This window comes from Zootoca vivipara, chromosome 4 (assembly GCF_965207765.1).
Source record: "Zootoca vivipara chromosome 4, rZooViv2.hap1.1, whole genome shotgun sequence".
Classification (NCBI taxonomy): domain Eukaryota; kingdom Metazoa; phylum Chordata; class Lepidosauria; order Squamata; family Lacertidae; genus Zootoca; species Zootoca vivipara.
Window position 1 is genome coordinate 39,565,323 of NC_142587.1, and position 23,656 is coordinate 39,588,978.

General features: G+C 41.7%; 1 protein-coding gene and 1 long non-coding RNA gene across 4 annotated transcripts in view; one reads left to right on the forward strand and one right to left on the reverse strand.

The window, feature by feature from the left end:
- PHKA2 (phosphorylase kinase regulatory subunit alpha 2) overlaps positions 1-23,656 on the reverse strand; it is a 50,122-nt gene that overhangs the window by 459 nt on the left and 26,007 nt on the right. Inside the window, exons 20-33 of one of the 3 annotated variants that reach the window (XM_035116584.2) lie at positions 23,126-23,299; positions 21,880-21,968; positions 20,337-20,470; positions 18,396-18,555; positions 17,049-17,128; positions 16,399-16,477; positions 16,128-16,257; positions 14,639-14,740; positions 14,404-14,522; positions 13,712-13,738; positions 10,669-10,722; positions 7,089-7,262; positions 5,590-5,643; positions 1,104-1,304 (exon numbers count right to left, since the gene is read on the reverse strand). In XM_035116584.2, coding sequence (XP_034972475.1) covers positions 1,104-1,304; positions 5,590-5,643; positions 7,089-7,262; positions 10,669-10,722; positions 13,712-13,738; positions 14,404-14,522; positions 14,639-14,740; positions 16,128-16,257; positions 16,399-16,477; positions 17,049-17,128; positions 18,396-18,555; positions 20,337-20,470; positions 21,880-21,968; positions 23,126-23,299 — 1,577 coding nt within the window. The remainder of the gene's footprint in view (positions 1-1,103; positions 1,305-5,589; positions 5,644-7,088; positions 7,263-10,668; positions 10,723-13,711; positions 13,739-14,403; positions 14,523-14,638; positions 14,741-16,127; positions 16,258-16,398; positions 16,478-17,048; positions 17,129-18,395; positions 18,556-20,336; positions 20,471-21,879; positions 21,969-23,125; positions 23,300-23,656) is intronic. The other 2 variants (XM_035116585.2, XM_035116586.3) reach the window with 2 other exon arrangements.
- Positions 16-23,400, forward strand: LOC148685910 (uncharacterized). Its single transcript, XR_015949528.1, has 4 exons — positions 16-3,384; positions 14,084-14,147; positions 21,803-21,835; positions 23,312-23,400. It is a non-coding gene; the product is annotated as an uncharacterized LOC148685910 (long non-coding RNA).

The following is a 23,656-nucleotide window of genomic DNA, read 5'->3' on the forward strand; positions in this document are numbered from 1 at the left end:
GTGCGAATTGGGGGTGGGTGGGGTTCTCTACTTATTTTTAAGTAGGCCTGAGACAGGGGTGGAGCAGGGAGTTTCTCAGTCAGCACCTGCAAGCAGACAGCTTTGGGCTGCTAATATCGGCTGGGTGACTATCCAAGACAAAGATTCCCTATGGGGTCCCTTCCAATTCCATTATTCTATGTGCTTGCATAGTGCTAAGGGAGGGAACCCTGCACCTACTTTTTATTCCTAGTACTTAACGTTGACTTTCTTCTGCTCTTTTGTCTGGACTATATTTTAATTATTATTTTTGCATTGCTTAAATTCTATTAGAGTTTGTTGTTTAAATTATTATCTTTTATGTGTTTTATCTGTGTTGTTTTAATTTGTGTAAGCTGCCTTGAGCCCCCGTCAGGGGAAAAGGTGGGGTATACACAACAACAACAATTGATTGCTGCTCCACACCAGTGAAATGGTATGTGACTTTCTACTGCAAGGATACCCAGTGTTGTACCCTCCAGATGTTGCGGTTATTACTCCTATCTACAGTAGCTAGTGGGGCCAATGATCAGGCTCCACATTGGCTACCCCTCTTCTACTGGGCACATTCTTGCTTGGCCCCAGTGTTCGAAACCCCCATTGTTCTAGGCGCATTTTGCAATAGGGAATTTCATTATCGCGAGCCGTTTCAGAGCTCTGGGCGCAGTACTGCACCTAAGATTTCAGATTAAAACTGCAGAATGGAAGGAAAGGAGGACCTTTTTCTGCCTCCCCACTTTCAGCTACTCTCGGAAGACTGGAAAAGAGACCCTCTTAAGAATATTAGAGGGGTGGGCAGGGAAAGGACTACTAGACCATGTGAAAAATGAACATAATATTTTAGCTGCAGTTCATTCATTTTCAGCTTTGTATTCTTGTCATTTAAAAAAGGGTGCTGTTGTTAAACCCATAACCTAGGTTTAAGGTGCCATTTAGCTCCTAGTTTTCATATCTCAGTTTCTAACACTCCTTGGCCCTCCAGCCACCTGTCTGGTACTGCATATGCTTCCAACTATTCACAGTCAGTTGGAAGTGTGCTGAGGATTTGTTGCTTGCCTCTTTGGAAGAAAATCCACCATGCATACCTGTTCCTGAAGGAAGAGGTCATTTGCTATGTGCACTATCCGGTCCACATGAATGATGCCTCCAATGCTGTTCACCTCTATTTCAGATAACAGGGTAAGTACAAGAATGGCCTCCACCAGCAGTTGCCTATATTCAGGCTGGGGTACATGGTTCAGCACCGACTCCACGTGGACAGCGAACTTGATCTCACAAGCTGTCATCTTGAAGAGAAAAAAGGGAAACGAAAACAAAGAAGCATAAGGGGTACTGCGTTCCAAGTTGGGCGCATAACTTCAAACTTTTTGAAGGCAGTGAGACCTCTTGCAATCCAAGTTGAATGCTATGTAATCTCACTTAAACAAACAGCTGTGGTGCAGGAGACTTCTGTAAAAACGAAGCTGTTGACAGATGTCACCGTCTCCTAAGAATATCCTGATGAAGTGTCCAAGCTTCTAGGTATTGTAGCTCATCCACCCACAGCACCTTAAACCCACACTCCACGCAGGCAGCAAGCTAAGGATGTCTTTCAGTGAGGTATGTGGCTCTTGTCCAGCTGTTAGAGGAGGTGTGTATATGCATTTTGGGTGAGGTTGGCGGGCACACAGGGGCTCACACATCTGCTGTCAGAAAAGGTGTTCTAAGAGGACATGGTGATTCATGGAGTGCAGGTTCAGGTACAATTGGAGGCTTAGATACAACCACTTTCACAAGGGGAAATGTTACTGCTCTCTCCTGACTTTTGATGGGCTTTCGTAGCTTCAAGGCCACTCTAGGCTACGCTTGCATTCAGGGACCCAACGAGGCACAGAACCTTCCTGCAGTCCCAGGGTAAGGTGAGAAGGCCCAGCACTTTACACAGGAAGACTGTTCTGCAACTGCTGACTACACTGGAATGGTTCAGCATAGCTGTCTCAAATTACCACAACAGTGTGGGAAAGATGTACACAGTAACACCAGGTGTAAGTGGGCATGTAGGCGAGCGGCAGATAATATAGACGTGGGAAATCACAAATATTTAAGAATAGTTCTGAAATGGCTTTGCTGGCCTTATGATTACAATCAGTTGCTGGCGTTATGCTGGAGGTAAGAATCGCGGCACTACATCAATACATAAAACTACAGAGAATTTTTTTCCTTTTTTAGAAAAGCCAGTTGCTACCAGTGATATGGGAGATGCGATGCTCCCCAAAGAACCACCTCATTATTGCAAGCACAAGCCGAGCAACCTAATTTGCACTGGCAAAACTGCTCAGATGTCACATGCAATCACTTAGCCTCAGGAGATCTGGCGCTTATTACTTTTGATTCCTGTTAAGCAACAAAATTGGATGTTGCCAAGTTCTGACAGGCCTGTTAAAAGGATTCGAGTTTTTATAAATCTCTCTTGATAGTGAAGATAATTTATCATCCTCCCATAAATTACATTACACAGACAGAAAAGATGCCACATTCTCCCTCCTAGCTGGTACCCTCTCAAGAAGATGATTGGAGTGGAGGAGGGTAGTCAAAACGTGTGTACACAGAACTTGCAGTCCTAGTGTTTGAGTGCTGGAAACTGGCAACAACTGTGGAGTCTAGAGTACAAATCCCCAGCCATGATGCTCACTGGGTGACCATGGGTCAGTCATACACTCACACCTTAACCTCCTTTACAGGGTACTTGTGAGGATAAAATAGACAGGGGAAAGAATTAGATACTATAAGTAAGGACAAAAAAAGCTGATTTTTGTTGGCTCAAGGCAAAAAACAAAACCACTCCCCCCTCTTCAACCAATAAATAAATCCAGGAATTTCCAGTCAATGCCACCAGTAACAGTAATCAGCTCACACTGATCAGCTCAGTATGATTTAAGTCCTCTTCTTGCATTATGTTTGTGATATGGGAGCTTCTGCGGTACAACTCCAGAACACATCATGAGACAGTCCTACAAACAATTTCACAAGCATAACAACTTACTCAGGCGTTTATGGGAATATGTGGTAGAGTCTTCTCATGAGACTAAACCACCAGAGTGCTTCTCTAAGTCCAACGCCATGAAGACAAACTCTAGGAGCCACCAAACGTCTATGACTGATACTTGCCAGTTGCCAACAACAACAAAAATGAGACAACTCTTGTCTTCATAGGTTTGTGAGCTTCTCAGGATGATGCACAAGACTTTGCTGCCCAATCAGTAAGAAGAATGTGTACTGAAAATGTGTCCTTTCCTGTAATTTTTGAGGGTTGCCAACAAAACTTGCAGCTTCCTTGGTCCTTGGAGGAAGTGAAGGACTTGTGGAGACAATTTTCTTCTGAGTAAGGTAAGTGGAAAACTTACCTTAAAACTTTGGATTCCACTAAATAACATGATGAAAATAATTGGCGCCTACACAGGAAATGTTAACCAGATTACATTGTAACCCTGGATCTATCCTCAGCTGCACTGAGGATAGTATCAACATAAGATACCACATTATTGGGCATAGCTAAATTAAACTACAGCAAGAGATTATTCTTCCAAAATGGCTGCTACCAATGGAAGCTTCCAAAGTTGTCCTCCACCCGTCTGACCATAAACAGATCCTTCTAGGAAACACAAATTTTTAACTCTGATGAACTCAAGTTTGCCAAGGAGGCCTCAAAAATAAATCCGAAAGCTAATTCAAAGCATTTACTGGAAGGACCTCTGAGTAAGTTGTCACTGTCTGGAAAATTACAAATGCAGAATTTAAGTCTAGCATAGGAGAATTCACTAAATGGATTTTGAACAGGACAGGTGGCCTGAAGGTGAAGGCTCTTGTCTCCTTGGTGTCAACTGAAAGCTTATCCTGTCAGTGATCGAGAGGATGCACCAATCGCAGAAATAATCACTGCCCTGGCACCACTGGTTTGTTTCCATTAAAAAAAATAAAATCCCCTGAATAGCCACGTGGTTCTAAGGCTCTGGAAGCCAATAACCCCATTTCAATCTTCCATACAACGAAAACTGGAAAAATAGACCTTGCCTCTAAAATTAGAATGCCCCATTAAGCAGTAATTATGAGCACTTGGCAAGTACAGAGCTGATAACGCACTCAGTGCCTATTGCTAATAATAGATTCCTCCCCCCCCCAAGCCCCTTTCCATTGTACTCTGGAAACAGCACATAGAGGGAACCAATGCCAAAAGGGCTATTTGATACTATGCCGCACACAAAAACGAGCTGTCGCTTTGAACAAGGACCCAGTGTTAGTTTTTGTTCTGAATACCCGCATGTAAGAAATCCTACTGTAACTGCCATTAATGTTTAAAAAGGCACTGTTTTCATCAGTTCCCTTTTACAAATTGCAACCCCTTCCGTGCTCTTCTGGAGTCTGCCTCGCCAAAGGGTGCAGGGGAAATTGCTGGCGATTGCTTCCCCTTCCCTTGTGAGAGTGGGTGCTTCAAGAATATCAAAAGCCATTCTATGCAGCACTGGATATCATGCATGATAAATTAGTCAACATTTGAGAAGATAAACATTTGCAGCGATGATACCCCATATCGAACTCTGAAGACCAGTTGTTTGTCAGGAATGGTAAAGGCCTTTGGAACCCAAAGTAGGCAGTGAAATCCCTTCAAAATCAATGGGCATTAGCTAGATTCAAAGCAAGATTATTATTTTTTCACCTTGCAAGGCAAGATAAAATGCAGAATGTTCTGTAATGTGAGCTGCAAACCCCTAGGAAGGTAATTAAGAAAAGAAATATGTTTGGTCACGATGCGCAAACGAAGGCTGCAACCTTAGGCATATATATGTGGGAGTAAGAATTTCAAAGTAAACATGCAGGATTAGAATAAGACTGTAAGATATTTTTTATTCACAACACACCATTATTTTCTGCCCAAAGAAGAGTGTTATGTGACTCTATAAAAGGCTTGCATTTTCTAAAATTAGCCCAAATAAAAAGGCTCCGTCTCATTAAATTTACATTTAGTCCACCCATAGCTAAAGTCAATGACAACACTGATTATAATGGCTCAGATATGCCCCCTTCCTCTTGCCCCAACAGCTTCCTTCCAGTGTATCTCGTTTTGGGCCACATAGACAGGAACGATTCCAAATGTTAATGTCTTCAAAGAAGTAGCATTATACTTCAAGCATACCTGGAACCTTTTCATTTCTGACCTGTTCTCCTAATACAATAAAAACATGATGGCTGACTTTAAGGTAGAGAAGGGAAAGCCTGGGAAAAAGTGGAAAATTTGGGGAAGGGAATGCGCCCCATTTTTATACACACACAGTTTTAAAAGAAAAATAATGTGGGCATTTTAAAAAACCTCTTTCCCCCCAATCTTACCATTTCCCCACTGCCACCCGAGTCTTCACATCTCTATTGTGAGTTAATTATTTGCACTCAGGAGCAACGTATTTTGCAATGCTCCACAACAGGCTAGTATCGAACAGACATGGCTGAGCATACAATATTTAACCTTATCTTGAACTAAGCTGCAACTCTTTGTACTAAGGAATTATGTTAAAACTTAAGAGCTTCTTCAAGTCTTACCTCTCTTGTTGTTGAAGAAGGAAGGACGTAGCCATCAATAGAGAGACCGTGACACTGCAATGTACACGAACATTTCAATATTAAAACATGGTAAATACTAAGAATTAAACGAATCAACATTTAAGGAAATAAATTATGTGGATTTGTTGAAAGGTGGTTGGCTTTTAAACAAGTTCTTCTGGGAATTGTTTTTATAATATATGGCAGGTTTTAAAAATAAACAAACCAGCAACTGTAAAATTATTTCAGTACATCTGCCAAAGAAAAGGTTATCATTCTATAGTAAGAACAGATGACGGTCTAATTATGCTACTCTCCGAAAACATCCTTCACGAGCATGGAATTACTTGTGTGAGATCAAAATACAGGATAAATCTGGCTGCAAATTAGTCATGAATGTGGAACACTTGCAGGAAATTCAGAGGTATGGATTCAGAAATGTAATTACGCTTATTCTGGTGCAGTGACTCAAGGGCATGTGGAGCTTCATGTGTGACGTGTGATATAGAAGGCTAACAAACCCCTAACTAGCCACATTTTTGCTTTGGAAACAACGTTCATCTGTTCCTTGGTGGCCTCATCAAATTTGTAATCAAAGGGTGATAAAAAGTGGACATTTGGTGAGAGTAACAAGCAACAAACAACAGAGGGATCTAGATGGAATTGTTGCTTCTAAGGGGAAATGAGGCAGCATGTTGTCTTTTATGGTTCAAATTGTATGCAAAGAATAGTAGATTCAATTGATTCTATTAAATAATCAAAGCAATTATATATTGAATTGAGTCTGGGCAGTTTAATTTCTAGGCAGAAAATGATTCATGCCATTTCATTTGGTACATTATGGTGCCATTCCTGAAAAAGTTAATGTTTGGTTTTAGGCAAGCTTTGAATTGTAAGACAGAGCAGCCCTGCTCATAGTCCTGTCTCTGCTATGGAGTCTTTTCATTGAGTTTTGAGTATTACTGGTGCTCTCTTTAATAGCATTCTTGTATTCTGCTGCTTTTAAGGTTTTAATTTTGCTTTTAGTCATATTCTTACTTTTTATATTGGACATTCTTCCCACCATGCTCTCCTTTCAGTAAGTCTACCCCTGACTACTTTAACTACTCTGGAGAAACATGTTGGGCAATTTTGTTCTGTGAGTTCTGGAAGGATTTTTTTACCTACAAAATGGGTCTCTCCCTCCCCTTCTTTCCCCCATGCACCTCCTAAATCCCTTCTCCCAATGCTCAGGAGCAGATTTGGGGAGATTGCAGGGTGCATATGAGGAAGGAAGGAGGTGAATTCTGCTGCACAAATGGAAATCCTTGCACTATAGGAACAAGTGTGTTGGTCTACCACTCACTGTTATTTCAGAATATCTGAACGGAACACCTATGAGCTAGAAATTCAATAACTGTTTCTAGATATAATCCAAAGCAACACGGTGTACTCTAAAAGTTAACCTAATCAGACAACGCATGGCATCTCCCTCCCCCTTCTGTGGCTTCCAAATGTACCTTTTGAAGGATCTTCCACACTTTAGGGTAGAAACCCACGGGGACTCTGTTAATGGCACCATCCAGCCTCCTCCTGCGAAGCCACTGCCCTTGTCGGTCACCCCAACTGATACAGTGCCCACCAGACCCTGTCAAGGATGATGTACTAGTAGGGGACGATGGGCTACTGCATCTCTGAAAAAAAGGACAAATTTCACCAAAAATGTCAGAAGCTCCATTTCAATCCCCACCAGGGAAAGAATGATTAAGGGAAAGGGTTGCAGCTGCCCACCTGTCCTTCAACAGGTTACTGCTTATTATACATAACAATCTCGCTATATATATATTGGTGTGGATAGCCAATACACTATACCTGAAGGAGTGGCTCCACCCCAATCGTTCTGCCCGGACACTGAGGTCCAGCGCCAAGGGCCTTCTGGCAGTTGCCTCACTGCAAGAAGCCAAGTTACAGGGAACCAGGCAGAGGGACTTCTCGGTAGTGGCACCCACCCTGTGGAACGCCCTCCCACCGGATGTCAAAGAGAAAAACAACTACCAGACTTTTAGAAAACATCTGAAGGCAGCCCTGTTTAGCGAAGCTTCTAATGTTTAATAGATTATTGTATTTTAATACTCTGTTGGAGGCCGCCCAGAATGGCTGGGGGAACCCAGCCAGATGGGCGGACTGTAAATAATAAGTTGTTGTTGTTGTTGTTGTTGTTGTTGTTGTTGTTGTTGTTGTTGTCCCTACAATAAGAGAGCAGATTGTTTTCCAACAGAAGCAGCACAACCCTGTCTATGTTCTATCAGAAGCAAGACCCATCAAACTTTATTCAATGGATCTTACTCCCTAGTGTCCTAGTTCCTTTGCACAACTTCCAAAATTCTTTATTCTAGAGATGTAAAAATGTCTTAATGGGGTTCTTTCTGCCTTAGGGGGTCCCAACAAGCAAAGGTGATGGAGCGCCTTAACCTTTTATAGTAGAGGCAGGCAGTCAAGATGCCTGCAGTTTTCTCACAAGCCACACCAGCTGAAAAAGTCTCTTCTACACAAGTAGAAGCCATGAATCCAATGTGGATAATTGTGACAGTCATTTGTGAAATGTAGTTTACATAGCTACCCTCGGCCAGAATACTTAGTGAAGATTGCATTGCATTGGTACAGCTCGCTTTTTTCCAGATACTTTTCAAAGGCCAGCCAATTTGAAATCTATAAACACCCTGTGGTAGTTATTTAGCAGGGAAGTCAGGTGTGTGTGTGTGTGTGTGTGTGTGTGTGTGTGTGTAATGCTTTAAAGCTCTTTTATTGGTCTATTTCCATTAAATGTATGTTAAAGAAATTTCCCCCTTTGCTATATTAATGTTCATTTGCAATGCAGAGGTTCTGGATATTACATGAGTCAGGCTGTAACCCATTCAGCAGAACTGACATTAATCACGCCATGGTTCAGTGGAAATGTCAATGCTTGAGCAATTAGTGTATCCGCACTGTGGCGGGTTTGTCACCTGTGCCCACAACGATAAGATCCCTTCTGCTAATAAATCACTGCAAATGACTTGTGGGTCCCGATAGCAAGCCTGCAAAGTGTATAAAGCACCGTAGTGTATAAACTACAAAGTGTATAAAGTAGCATAGTTCTTCACACAGCCATTTAGCAGGGGGAAGCAGGCGTCTTAGTGTCCAAATAAATGGACCAGAGCACATTCTTAAGCGGCTTCCCCTAGCCCTTACAAATCCCAAAAATGCGTTATCAACTTCTCTTCAAGGCTTTGTAACTAAAAATAGATTTGTTGGGGCAGACTTCAGGCATCTTTAAAAGGTACTGGCAGATTTCAACCACCAAATGATAAAGCAGAACATGTATTGCTTGGTGGTGGGAGTCTAAACTGACTCCTCACCTTCAGGCATCTCTGCTCCTCAACTGGATTGTCGTAAGCCACTGCTGTTCCTGGCTGCATCTTAGTAGCTACTCTTGTCTCCTTCAGTACTAGGTGTGTTGGCCTATCCATTCCCCCCCCCCCCAGCCATTTCATCCCCTCAGGCTTTTCCTGAGATCGGCTCCTGCCTGAAAATGTGTCCTGCCAAGTCACTTTTGTGTGGAAGGAGTGTTGTGGGAAAATAGAGAAAAAATGTCTTCCTCAGGATTACCCGGTAAAATTAATGGAAGCAGAAGAAGAGTTTGGATTTGATATCCCGCTTTATCACTACCCTATGGAGTCTCAAAGCGGCTAACATTCTCCTTTCCCTTCCTCCCCCACAACAAACACTCTGTGAGGTTAGTGGGGCTGAGAGACTTCAGAGAAGTGTGACTAGCCCAAGGTCACCCAACAGCTGTATGTGGAAGAGCGGAGACGCGAACCTGGTTCCCCAGATTACAAGTCTACCGCTCTTAACCACTACACCACACTGGCTCTCTCAGTTAATTAATAACCACACGGAATCTGATGATACGGAATGTGGTGGTGAATGACTATAGACTTGGATAGCTTTTTAAAAACGGATCAACAAAATGCCTGGACGACAGTTCCATCAATGGGTATTTGCCTTGATGGTTAAAAGGTAAACACCAGGTTCAGGACCAAGAATGCCTCTGAATAACAGTTGCTGAGAGGCACATGGCAAGGAAGAGCTGCTGCATATTCTAATGTGGGCTTCCCAGATGCAGCTGGCCACTCACTCAAAACAAGATGCTGGATTATCCAGCCTCCTGATTGGATCTATCAGGACTTTTCTTATGCTCAGTATGGGATTCACAGTTACATTTCCCTTTCACAGCATCTACATATTCTGTGCTTTAATTGGACATTTCATTCATAGGTTTAACAACACACTGAACACAAAGCTACAAATAAATGAATATACAGTGGTACCTCTACTTACAAATTTAATGCGTTCCGAACGCACATTTGTAAGTCGAAAAAAATTGTAAGTCAAATCCCATAGGAATGCATTGGGATAAAAAAATTGTAAGTCGAAGCAGCCCTATCTAAAAAATCGTAAGTAGAAAAAATCCTATCTAAACTGCATCCAAGATGGCGGACGGAGCTCCATTCGTAAGTAGAAACATTCGTAAGTAGAGTTATTCATAAGTAGAGGTACCACTGTACTGACAATGTAAGGACATGGAATAATTCCATAGGCTTGCATCCAACAGTGTCTTTCAGCTGACAGTAAGCTGATGGGGAAATTGCTGAAAATGGCTTCCTTCCTTGTTTTGCTGACAGAAGCCTTGCCATCAGCTAATCAATGCTGTTGGATACAACCCATAGTCTTTAAATAAAGCAATGTTTGTGTGGGGGGGTGTACGTGTACACCCACCCACACCCACCATAGCTGTCAAGTCCTCCCTTTTTTAAAGGGAAATTCCCTTATGCTGAATAGGCTTCCTCGCGAGAAAAGGGAAAACCTGACAGCTATCACACACACACACACACACACACAGTGTCATAATTTTAAATATAAGATACATGTTTATAACTGTTATGTTTTTGTATGCCTTATATTGTAAGAGACAACTGAAAAAACCAAGTTCTTTAAACTTAGACATGTTTCTGTCCCTACGAAGAGGAAGTGATTTTAAGTTACTGAATGATAGATTACCATGGACCTGGAAGAATGCATGCTGCTGGATGTGGAATGGCCCCCATAGAAGAACTACAAAATAAATGAAAAACAAAGGGGAAGAAAATAAGTAAAAACAACACCACGTGGAAAACAAATGAAATGATATCCCCATGCTAAGTAAGAAACCATCTAGACAGCAGTTTAAAGAAGTGCCAGATTTTGCACCCAGTGTTGTTACTTGAAATGCTGGCCTTCAGATAGCAGCAACAATGAAGGAAAGTAAGAGGAGCTTTTCAAATATGCAGCAAGCACCATTACATCAGCCCCATCCCATGTAGCTGCATGCAAGCAAGATGCCCAAGAAACTAAGCAATGGAAAGAGAAACAACCAATGCATCATCCCAGTGTCAAGAACAATGTTTCTGAACTGCTTTCCTTTTAGCTTTAATCATGATGTCTGGGTTTAGCTTTGAAATTGACCAAATGGTCAAAAATGCAGGAGAATATATTCTAGCTTTTGAGTATTAAATCAGGTAGAACTCTGAAATTATGGTGGTTTGCTCCTCTTCAGGGTTCCAGCCAGACAGCTATGCCCTTTCCCACAATACTCCATTCCATTCCTCGTTTATTTTCCATTTAACTTACACACACACACACACACACACACACACACACACAAAGTCAATAGTCTGTGCCCACAAATGTTTGACATGGCTCCCCCACACACTTAATTCCCCCCCCCAATAAACCTTTGTGTTTTCCCAAGCCTGCTGATACCTCCCTCTTGTGTTTGGGTGGTACCATTTTGGCTATATAAAGATCCACACTTAACAGAATGGGGCACAAAATGACTCCATCTCTCAAGGTGGCATTTACGAGATCATGTGTACACACCACGCTTCATTTTACAGTCTCCATTTTGGTAGCTATGGGTTGGAAAACCCAGGAGGTGCCCTCTTGTCCCCTGCCCTTCTCCATGCATTCAGCGGGCATTTCGAACAGCCACCCTCAGTGGCAATTTCCCTTTATGTTTCAAAGAACAAGGCTTAGTTAAAGTAAGGATGTCCTCTCCACCTTTGTGGCATATGTCCACTTTGCCAGGATGCTGGGTGCAATGGCAGCAACACCTGAATAGTGCAGTGGCCAAAATGCCGAGCTTTGATGGGGGGGGGGAAGCCCCTGTTCAAATCCCTGCTGAGCTACAAAGGACACCAGATGACCTTTCACTTAATGTGGCTCACAGGGGTATTGTTCACACTAAAACACTGCTCTGAGTCCCTTGGAGGAAAGACAAGAACCAAATCAAATAAATAGCCACAGCTTAATCTATGGCTCAGCTGCCTGCCCTATGAAGAAGACAATGGAGGATTTGTTGCTAGGCAAACATATGCTAAGCTAAGCCCTTAAAAATATCCAGAGAGACAAGTCATTTGGGTTTAGAGAAATGCCAGGATGAAGGGCTGTTGGGTACTTCTAGGTTGCTGGGTAGCCATTTACAGCTTAACAAATATCCATGTTGGTATTCAATCCCTTATGTGATTAAAACACTCAAATATAATTTAGATTATTCTGTGATTCTGCACCATTCGCTAAATCTTTAAAAGAGGAGACAATGCAATACATAATATAAATTCGCCGTTAGGTTTCTAAGCCTAGCTATCTATATGAATATACCCAAATTTAATGAGTTTTGAACATTTCTATATTTACAACCACACCCCTCGGAGAAATTTTGTAGTACAATGCATCTATTATGACATCGTATTAATGCTGACCTCTAGTGGGCAGTTGAATATACAAAAAGAAACATACATAATGTGCACCCTGAAAGCAATGAGCTGAGGGTATAGAGTTGCAAAGGCATAACAGTTTCATAGCAAAATTAATTTAACACACAGGCTTTCTATATAATCATATAAAATGCTTCAAGGCTTGGCTGGGGCAAATCTATGATACAGCAATGTCTAATTGAATAAAACATGCCTTACAGCACAATCTTGCTCTGCCACTAGCACAGTGATGGAGCACATACAGAAGGTCTCAGGATCAAATCCTCACATCTCCTGGTAGGGTTGGGAAAGAGCAGGCATTCCCAAACTTTAGTCCTCCAGATGTTTTGGCCTACAACTCCCATGATCCCTAGCTAACAGTACCAGTGGTCAGGGATGATGGGAATTGTAGTCCAAAACATCTGGAGGGCCAAAGTTTGGGGATGCCTGGGAAAGAGCTTTGAAGACCCACTAGTGTAGAGAACTAGGGTGACCCATGGTCTTGCTCAGTAGAAGATAGCCTCCCTATATCTCACTGTGTTTAATGGGCCTTACTCCATAGTGCACATCTTTAGAACACCTCCAAAAACGCTTAGGATAACTTTTCTTGCCTGTAGGTTTTCCCCAATAGTGTAAACACTTACAGATCAGCACAGAACTAGCCCAAAATCACAGCAAGCACATAGTAACTATGGGCTATTTGGTACATTTGAACTCAAGTTTGACACTGAGTGGATATGCAATACAACTGCCATGAATCCTGGCTCTCTGTTAAGTTCATCTGAATGATGCCACTGTTTTAAAGCACGTTACGGCCCTATCACATATTACAAGGGCTTTTTTTCAGCCAGAACTCACTGGAACTCAGTTCCGGCACCTTTCAAGTGGGTGCCATTGCCATTAAGAGAGAACGAGGGAGGTGTTCATGGTGAGTTCCATCACCTCTTTTTCTAGAAAAATAGCACTGCATCATTACACTTTCTAAGTAAGCACTTAAAAACACAAAGTGTGACACGGCCCCAGGGATGTCACTGCTATGTTAAGATGGTGATGCTACGATAGTGTGTGGCTGGGGTTTGGGGGAAGCTTAATATGATTATCGATTCAGGATAGCAGTCTTGCTTTAGTAACCTTGGAAACCACCCTGGAACTCATGCTACTGAGAGAGTAAGCCAACAAATCTTTCACACAAGCACATTAGTCATTCTCAACTTGATGGTTTAAATATGTGTTCTAGCGCCTGTCCGTGCACACGTCTCAAAATGCATATATGCACTTCCAGCATGCAAATTTAGCAACTTTCATTTCACCTGTTCACTACTTAGCCTCCCATGTCTCTAGAATGAAAAACAAAACAAAACAAAAACTGTAAATGGTGAAAGCAGATGCTGCAAACAAGCAACAGAAGCAGACACTAAATAACGTGAAATGTTTTCGCTGCTCGATACCGGCAGTTAAGGTCTGATATGGATGAAATAGAGTGAGCTACTACCTCCCAACTAAGATATAAAACCACCACTAGTGACTTCCTTTTTCAAATGATTTGTAAGAAATATGAGATGGGCTGGGCTTTATGTGTATTTTAAGGACAGAGGACTTGACAAGTGTCTTTTGCACATGCCTCAGATGCATTAAGTGATTGGCCGTCCTTTCTTTCCCTTCTCTTTCCTTTCTTATTCAAGCTCAAGCTGCAGCACGTGGTTCTCGAATTCCCCATGTTATGCTCACAACAACCCTCAGGAACAGGTGAGCAGCCATTCCCTGCCTTTTTATTATTATTATTATTAAGGAGCGGCTTTCTAGCAGTCACGACAGGCTGAAATATATTGGATTGGCTGTGGAAGCTCTTGAACAGCCCCTTTGGACCCTAGCAGGATATGCTCTCAGATTAAGCAGAGGTAGATTCAAAGTGAGTGGTTTGCTGTAGCCACCAGAGAGAAATGAGCTCTCATGAGCCAGTTCCTAAAGGTGCCTGGAAGGGGATGGAGAGAGAGGCACTCACCTGCTTCATCTCACTCTTCAGCCTGGTGATGCCACTCCTTTCCGTTTTCGTTGCTCCCGTATGACCCACTTCATGGATAGATATAGCAGGGCTTGATGTTGAAGAATCGAGAGGACGCACTTAGGGAGAGGGAGGGGAAGGGAGGGGGGAAAACACAATTTTTTTTGTTACCCAAAAAATGGACCACGAACAAGAGTAATTTTAAAAATGGGACTTAAAAGGAAAAGTGTATTACTGCTCCTTTCGACTCCGAATTCTTTCCCACTGAGAATATGGTGGAGGAGATTTTTCATATCGAAGGGGCTTAGATTCATTAAGCTTTCGGAGGCTTCTTCACCTATACAAGGGAAAGCAATAAGGACAATGCCAGTCACTGTTGTAGGAGAGCAAGTTGTCAATAGCACAGATCACTTAATGAAGGGCTCCATTATTATTTCTCAGCTTACCAAATTAATGGCAAGCTCTGCCTTTCAGCCCGTATCACTTAATGAAAGGTAAGTAGCTGGTGTGATATTTTTCAGCTGGGTACTTTTTCTAGCTTTCTCCCCTCTGGCAAGCCCACATAAATTGCATTGGTACAAAAAAGGCTTTGTTTTACACAGAAGGGGATAAATATCACCCTTTCTCCTCTATGTATATCACTGCAGCATTCTCGCTTCTGAGTCACAGGTCTCAAGTTCATATACAGAACCACAATGAAGATAATTGTCTATCTCAAAATATCTTCTTTCCCAGCTCCTGAAAGTGGGATGGCAGACAATGAGCCCTTGCTGTCAATCAGTTTAAATGCAGTTTAACATAGTTGTTTTCCTGGGGCATTTTATACTTAAAGAATAAAAACGCATGGCATCTGGAGCAGACTTTGTCGAGCATGTGGAGGGAATGCAAGAACAAACAGCGAATCCCTGGGGGGTGTTTTTTAAGAAAAGGATACCTGCCCGATTCACAGACACAAAACAAAGGCAAAATAACCGATAGAATGAACTTGGGCTACAATTCTACGCATAGTTGCCTGGGGAAAATTCCCATTGAACATAGCAGGACTGACTTCTGAGTAAACGTGGATCAGGTTGCAACGTTTAACTCTAGCATTATGCTACAAATTCATCCAGATTTCTATTAAAACAATCCTACAGATACTCTCCTGGTGGAAGAACTTAAAACTGTAGCAGCTTATTATATATTAGTGCTATTTTGTACATTTATTAATGAACATGGCATTAATATCATCATCTCTAGCTACTGTGCACTGTCTTCCAGCAGTGTTCTGAATCAAATCTGCTCCAGAGGATCCCTTAGCTCTCCAGAGCCAACTTTGAAGACTTGTCACTTGCACAGCATTGAATTCCATCCTCCCTGTCTCTACCATCTCCTCCAATTCCCTTTCAGAAGCGCACACACACACTCTACTTATTGGCCTGGATATAAGCCTCACTTTCCCCCCCCCCCAAATTCCGACTGTGAAAAGTTAAAGTGTGGCTTAAATTCGCAACCTTACAAAAATAGGCTTTCACGCTATCACTGCTGAAACAGACATACAGTAAAACAGAACGGGCGTGAATGCCTGTGGAATTTTAAAGGTGCGGCTTATATTTGGGTGCGACTTATATTCGGGCCAATACAGTATCAATCATACCTACTGTCACCCTGCTTTGGATGCCGCAAGTGGGGCATCACTCATGGACTGTTTTATTATTGACTTGTGGCAACAAAAGTGGTCTCACCGGAACAATTCAAGCTGCGAGCAAGTTCTGTGGCCATCACTTGAATGATGAGTCCGATGCGGAGCCTGAGCATCTCTGCAAATAGGCTGGGCTGTGACCGGACATACATAGCCAAGTACACCATGATTTCCTGTTATGGGGGATGAGGACGGCGGAAGGGAAAAAAAGAGCATCGGTTTTAGAGGCCTTCGTCACATTCATGAAAATGGCAACACGGTGAGAGAAACGAAGCTGTTTCTTCAAAGTATCCAAAGGCTTCCTTTTGCATTACCTGAGTGAGAACCGCAATGCTGATGTCTTGACCACTGGCTTCATATATTAGTTTGCTTAGTTCCTCAGGTGGCAAAGGCCTGGGGAAAATGGATCATTAATTAAAGACTGCGAGGATGCTATATTTGCAACAAACAATCCTCTATGGTGTGTGTGTGTGTGTGTGCCATTCTCCCAGGAAACCTACCCAGTGGCTCATGAGAATGTTGCGGTGACTCCACAGTTACATCCACATGGAGAAAAATGGGGATCCTCTTCGTGCGGGTTATTCCTTGAGCATCTACTCACAACCTTGCTGCTGATCCCATTCCCCCTGATTGCCTTTACGCTTAGATTCCCACTGCACCATTCCTACATCTGAAGATTCCTAGCAAACTGGCTAAGGTCCTGCATAATATGTTGCTTGGGTCCAGCCTTGCCAAAGAGGACCAATGTCCCTTTTATAATTATTTAACTACATTTCTATTTGTTGTTTCTCAAAATCCTGTACAATTTACACTTTAAAAAAACACACATATTAAAAATACCCAGTAAATGAAGGCTGTGTTATTCATTCTAAATGTAGTATTTCACAATATGCAAAAAGAAGACAATTAGAGAAGCCACAGAAGGTGTGTGATAAATAAGGGTATAAAGGTGATGAATGCTTACGCTGTTATTGTTTTTTCACGTGGCTCGGGTGGCAGGCCTACTGTAAGTTGCTTCTGGTGTGACAGGAGGTCTGTGCATGCCTAGCACAGGATAAAAGGAGAGAAGGGGTGAGATTGACCTCTTAATTACGCAACAACCAACACTGTCTTATTTTAAATTCAAAGATATTGCAGGAATCCATATATGCAGCAACCAGCAGAGTCTCCTTTTAGATGTAGAAACATTGCTTTGCCTATTCTGTAGCACTTATTAGATAAAGAGGAGGAAGCACCATTTATTGTAGCTGTAAAAAGAACAGAGAAACTATAGCAAGGTGACTGAATAATCATCCTGCTTGCTGTCAGTCAGGAAAGATGTAGTGCCCAGTGAGGACATTTTAAGGTGTTTCAGTGCACAGGTGTACAGCTCTAAAAGCAAATGTCTCAAGATGCAGTGTGTGTGTATATATATATATAATTTCCACCCACACTTAAAACTCTTATGACAGTCTTTATTCCATGGGTCAATTTATCTACTTATAGAAACAACAATTGCCAGCATAAAAGCAGTAGGAGAAATTCAGCAGCAACAGTGCAATCAGATGCACAGCTTCACAAAAAGCAGATCTAAAATTCAGTGGGTTAAAAGTGTACATATTTAAAAAGATCTGGCCTTAGGAGCTGAAGTGCAAGCTTCCTATAGCTCAGAGATGCGGGGACACGGACACACACACACACACACACACACACAAGTCAGGGATATATATCTGTGGCCCTGCAGATGATACTAGACTAGAGTTCCTGACCACTGGCTGGTTGAGGCTGATGGGAGTTGGAGTGCAGGAGTTGGGGGGGGGCACTGGCTCCCCATCCTTGCTACAGTTAAATTGATTGTATGAACCTGGATGGGAAACTGCTGGGAGTCCACTGTAATAGTAAAGCAAATGAGTTGCTCCCAACTAAGCCATGCACAGAATAAGCTAAGTGAAATAAATGTACTTAAGTTAGTAACCTAGTTCATTGATTTCAGTGGGTCTACTCTATTACTTAGTTGGACACAACCCATCTTTTTTTAGAATAAATAAAACCTAGCAACGAGTTATATTGCAGGCACATTCTTCTAGTAGCAAAAGCATACGTATCCCCACACCCAAAGACAAAAAGAAGAGCAAACGAAACAGGTAAGGCCTTGGGCTGATTAACATTTTATGGCCTTTTAAACGTGTTTGTGGGAGGTGGGGTATTTGTCTGTTTTTGTTCTATTATGTATTCTGTATTCTCGTTTTATGTATTTTTTAATGTCCTGTGATCTTTGGATAAAGGGCAGCATACAAATTTAGTAAATAAATGATATATACTTGTTCCGCACCTCAGCTAGGACTTCCACTCTTTTTTGCAGTATGCCAGAGATGTAGCGGATCAGCCCCCATTCTTGGTTCACACCTGCTTTGCTGTAGAGCTCATTGAGAAGACAATGAACTGTGATTCCACCACACTGGCCATGGAGACATGTTTCCCAGTCAAGGCCTCTTAAAATACAAAACCAGAAATGGTTAGGTGTACTTATAAACTAATACAGAGCTATCACACACACACACACACTATATATATATATATATATATATATATATATATATATATATATATATATATATATATGACATTTTCATTGTAGAAATAAGGGAAATAGCTGAAAGTGTGTAGAAGTTGCAAGAACACTATATTAAACCGGAGTTCTAAAGTGATGCTTCTCCCTCTTTTTGAACCTAATGACCCTGGATTCCTCCACGATGGGAAAAAGGTGAAACATAAATGTAAGAGGAGATTGTTTAATTTTATTACATTTATGTCTCTCCCTTCTTCCTTCATGGAATCCAAGGTGGCATATGCTTGGTTCCCAAGTGATCTCCCATCCACACTGCCAAACTCAGACCTGCATAGCTTCAGCAACGTAGTAGCCTCATGTGCCTTCATAACTTTCTTAAGCAGAAATATATAGCAGTCAAGTCATGTACAGCATATAACTGGAACTCCGCAGCAGCAGAATAATAAAAATCGAGAGACTGTGATAACATACAATGATTATTCAGCCAGCATACAAGCAATGAAGCAAAAATTAAAAATAGATATTATGGCATCATGATTCCCATTTATTTATATGAAGATGCCCTTCAGGCTTCTGATCAAATTCCAACCAAGTACAGAGGCCTATACTTTTCCTGACTATGATATTTAAGTCATCCTACAAACATATGCGGGATGCGGGTGGCGCTGTGGGTTAAACCACAGAGCATAGGGCTTGCCGATCAAAAGTTTGGCGGTTTGAATCCCTGCGACGGGGTGAGCTCCCGTTGCTCGGTCCCTGCTCCTGCCAACCTAGCAGTTCAAAAGCACGTCAAAGTGCACGTAGATAAATAGGTACCGCTCCAAGCGGGAAGGCAAACGGCATTTCCGTGCGCTGCTCTAGTTCGCCAGAAGTGGTTTTGTCATGCTGGCCACATGACCTGGAAGCTGTACACCGGCTCCCTCGGCCAATAACGCAAGATGAGCGCCGCAACCCCAGAGGCGGTCATGACTGGACCTAATATGTCAGGGGTCCCTTTACCAACATATGCAAGATATGTTAACGAGAGTAATCATCAAGTTCCTTAATTTTAAAAGTACGCGTGTGTGTGTGTGTGTGTGTGTGTGTGTGTGTGTGTGTTTGAAGCCTGTATTTTTTATTTTATTGCAAAATAAAATCCCATTGACAGTGATGATGGGAAGTTCCATCCCAAAAGAACTTTGCACGAATGTAGCATCAAGCCCTAAAATAGCCACATACGAAAACAAGAGGCAGGTGTCCTGCTGCATCTTGCACTGTGACAAGTGGAATGGTCAGATCTTCAAGCATTAATACAGAAGATCGGACTAGAAACCAGACAGCACTTTGAACAATTTTGTGGGTGTGCTAAAAGGCAACAGAATGGGAAATGAAAACCTTGTGCAATAAAACATTAGGAATACATAATCTGAAGGCTGAAACCCATGTCAGAAGCTGGAACCCTGTGGCACTCCAGATGTTGGAGTCTAACTCCCATCATCCCTGACTGTTGGCCATGCTGGCTGGGACTGACAGATGTTGGAATTATCCATCTGGAGGGCCACTTTCCCCATACCTGCTGTAAGGGAGGTCACAGCTGCCAGGGTCATGAACAACAATAATCCCACATAACATTAGTACAGCTGGGCACTTTTACGTCCTGGAAATGCCACCATTTAAAAATAAACACAAAAGCAAAATTTGCTACAAAGATACTAGGAAACTTACTTTATCAGATACAGGATGTACAATATATCTGCCTGGTCATGTAAAGTGGGGCATTCCTTTAACTGCCCTACTAATTTCTCACAGTCCAAATCGCCCTGAGCATCTTTTGGCAATTGAAGAACAGCCTCTGGCTCCTATTAATCAAAGACAAACTTTAAATGACCAAAAGTCAAAAAAGGCCTGAACATGAAAGGTTGCTCTGTAACTCATTAACTATCGTCACTCCCTGGGAAACGTGAGGGGCACATAAATGCAATTACAGAATTGAGACAGACATAGCGTTTCTGAACGCTTTTTACATTTTGTTTAACTAACTTTATTCCAGGTATATGGATGAAAAGGGAGTCGGCTGGAAGCTCTAAAGTGTGTGCTTAAAAAAAACAAAAACACCACTGGGTAACTAAATAAAAAAAGAGAGATTCAAACAATATTTGTTTTGTCTTTTAAAATAATATTTGCATTTAATACCAATGGGCCTTCAAACAGTAAGCAGGCTGGGCTGTACATGTGTAGGGTGACCTCCTTGCTTTGAAGCAGAAGAGAAGTGAAAATCAAAAGGGGAGGGAGTCTCTTATTCCAAAAAATATAGGGTTGCAATGTGTACTCAAGCCATGTGTCTGCTGTTTTGCACGCCCCCAAATAAATGAGCTGTGCACTGAGCAATTCTGCAGGAGCTAGAATGCAGTCCTCCCTGACTCAGGGAATCCAGCCTGCATTTGCTGCAGAGTTACGAAGATTCAATTATGTATCATTAGTCCTGGTGTGGTCTGAAAGCAAGGAATTAACAGCTCTTTTGTCAGGAAGCAAAGAACAAGCTTTCTGAAGGCTGCCTCTGCTTTTTGAACTGACCACTGAATTAACATCCGAGCAATAGATTACAATGCTGCAATATTTCCACTTACTTCCCACACCATACTAATGTGATTCCACCTCCCTTTTCTAGCCACTTGTGCACTTTTTTTTAATACTCCTTTTTTTGCAGGAACAATTTCAGTTCTATAACTAGAAGAGCCTTCCAGAAGCTAGTAATAATCTTCCCTTTTTTTAAAAAAAAACACCTTCTGGTTTGTAGATGGTTGTTCTACTGTATTGGATTTAATCTGCTGATTTCAATGGATTGGAATGGGTTCCTATGTTGTGTGAGCAGAGTTCTAACGATACAATGGGGATTCCCCTTCCTCTCCTCCCCTGTACAGTCCCCTCCCAAGTCTGCTCTGGAAGAAGAATGAGCAGAGGAAGAAGTCCCAATGTGCATGGACACCATTGGATACAACCCAATAACTTTGATTGCTGCCGCCATATTTTACTGTTCTAATGTTTCTGGAACCAATACGTTGCATTGTTAAATTAGGGTTTTATTTTGCTGTCAGCCACCTCGGACTCCTTAAGGCGGAGTACAAATGTTTTAAATAAGATAAACTGTTTCAATGATGCACAAGTAAAACATGATCTATTTGTTTTTTCAGCTACTTCTATTGATTAGAACTGAAAACAAAGAGGTAGGTCACTATGCCTTCCAAATGTGAACATTGCAATGGCTTACTTCTTCCACCAGTGAATGTGGTGAGTCAACAAGGTTCAGAGATTTCCGGTGGGTGTTCAAAACCTTTGTAGGCAAAGACATTGAAACATCTGGGAAGCAAACAAATCAGGTCATTCTAAGTACACAGAAGTGCTATTGTAAGAGCCCACAGTGTTTCGGATACTAAAACATTATATTAAGGACCTAGTCGTGCAGTACAAGAAAATACGTGTAACCAACACCACGGGCACAGAGAAAGATGCTTTGAGGGGGGCAATTCAGAATGATGATTTATGTCATTAAATTTATACCCTGCCCTTTATCCTAAAAGAGTCCAGGGCAGAGGTGCTTGAGCAGGAAGTAGGGAAAGGGTTAAGTATCCTTTCCCCTCCTCTTCTCCAACTCACTTCCTTCCCAAGCAGGAAGAAAAAATATATGCAACATCCAGGTAATCGCTCTGTTTCTCCCACCTGAAATCAGCAATCACTGTAATATGCTAACACCTTTTCAGGTCTGGAGAAATATAGTATCTTAAAATGCAAAAGTTAATGTCAGCATGCTTTGGTTCAACACAGGACAGAATGCTAAGCATCAAGTGTGGATACCCTTTAAAGGCATGTTCACATTGCAGAAAATTTCACTTTTTCTCCCTAGTATATCCAACTAATACTCTCTGCAATTTGCAGTTAATTATCAAGTTCCGTCCCAATTTTCACTCTACTTCTAGGTTTTAGCACCTCACAAATTAAGTACCTATTGACCCATGATGTCCCTTAGAAACAGTAATGATGATTTTAACAAATATTTCACAAACGTATTCCCTCCAGATTTGTAAGACTGTTTTTTCATCATTTACAATCTGATTATGCATTTATCTCCCTTATTCATCAGCTCAGTGGACTAGAGAGTTCTCTGTAGTTTTCAATTTTCATTCCTGACTTTACACATGTGGTCACAATGTGATGCTTATTACTGAGAACTTTTGACAACAGAAATGGGTTGCAAATTGTCCCATTTGCACATGTCATCATAATGTCAATTTCAACTTCAGAGCTTCAGTGGTGACAAGCTAATTTTCTGTTACACAGAAAATGAAACATTATTTCATAAGAATTGTGCTATAAGTGCAGTGGAATATTTCTTGGTAACTACAATTAGCGTGGACTAACCATTTTAACACTCTTCTTAGCTTTAGCATCAATTTAGCATTTACAGGCATTTCATCTGTGAAATGTTATAAAACTCAAAAAGCTGTAAAAAAACTTACTGGGAACATCCAGACCCTTAGTCTTGGCCATGATTGACAGTATTTCTCTGGTAGAATGAGCAGCACTAAACACATAGCTTGAACCAGATGTTTTTGATATCGGAGGCAAGTATGATTTAAGAGCAGTGCTCTGTAACATTGTGTTTATATACTGGTCCAGTTCATCCTGGCTTTCTGTCAAAACAGGTTCAAACGGAAATCAGTCTGAAAGAGACACTGGAACTTTACTTCCTTCTGACTGCCATCACCTTTTGGCATCGGAAAAACAAATCAGGTAAAACAATAATAGTAAATAGTCACTAAGTCATTTGTTAAAGAAAAAGATACAATGATTAAATCATAGAATCATAGAGTTGGAAGAGACCACAAGGACCATCCAGTCCAACGCCCTGCCAAGCAGGAAACAGCATCAAAGCATTCTTGACATATGTCTGTCAAGCCTCTGCTTAAAGACCTCCAAAGAAGGAGACTCCACCACACTTCTTGGCAGCAAATTCCACTGTCAAACAGCTCTTACTGTCAGGAAGTTCT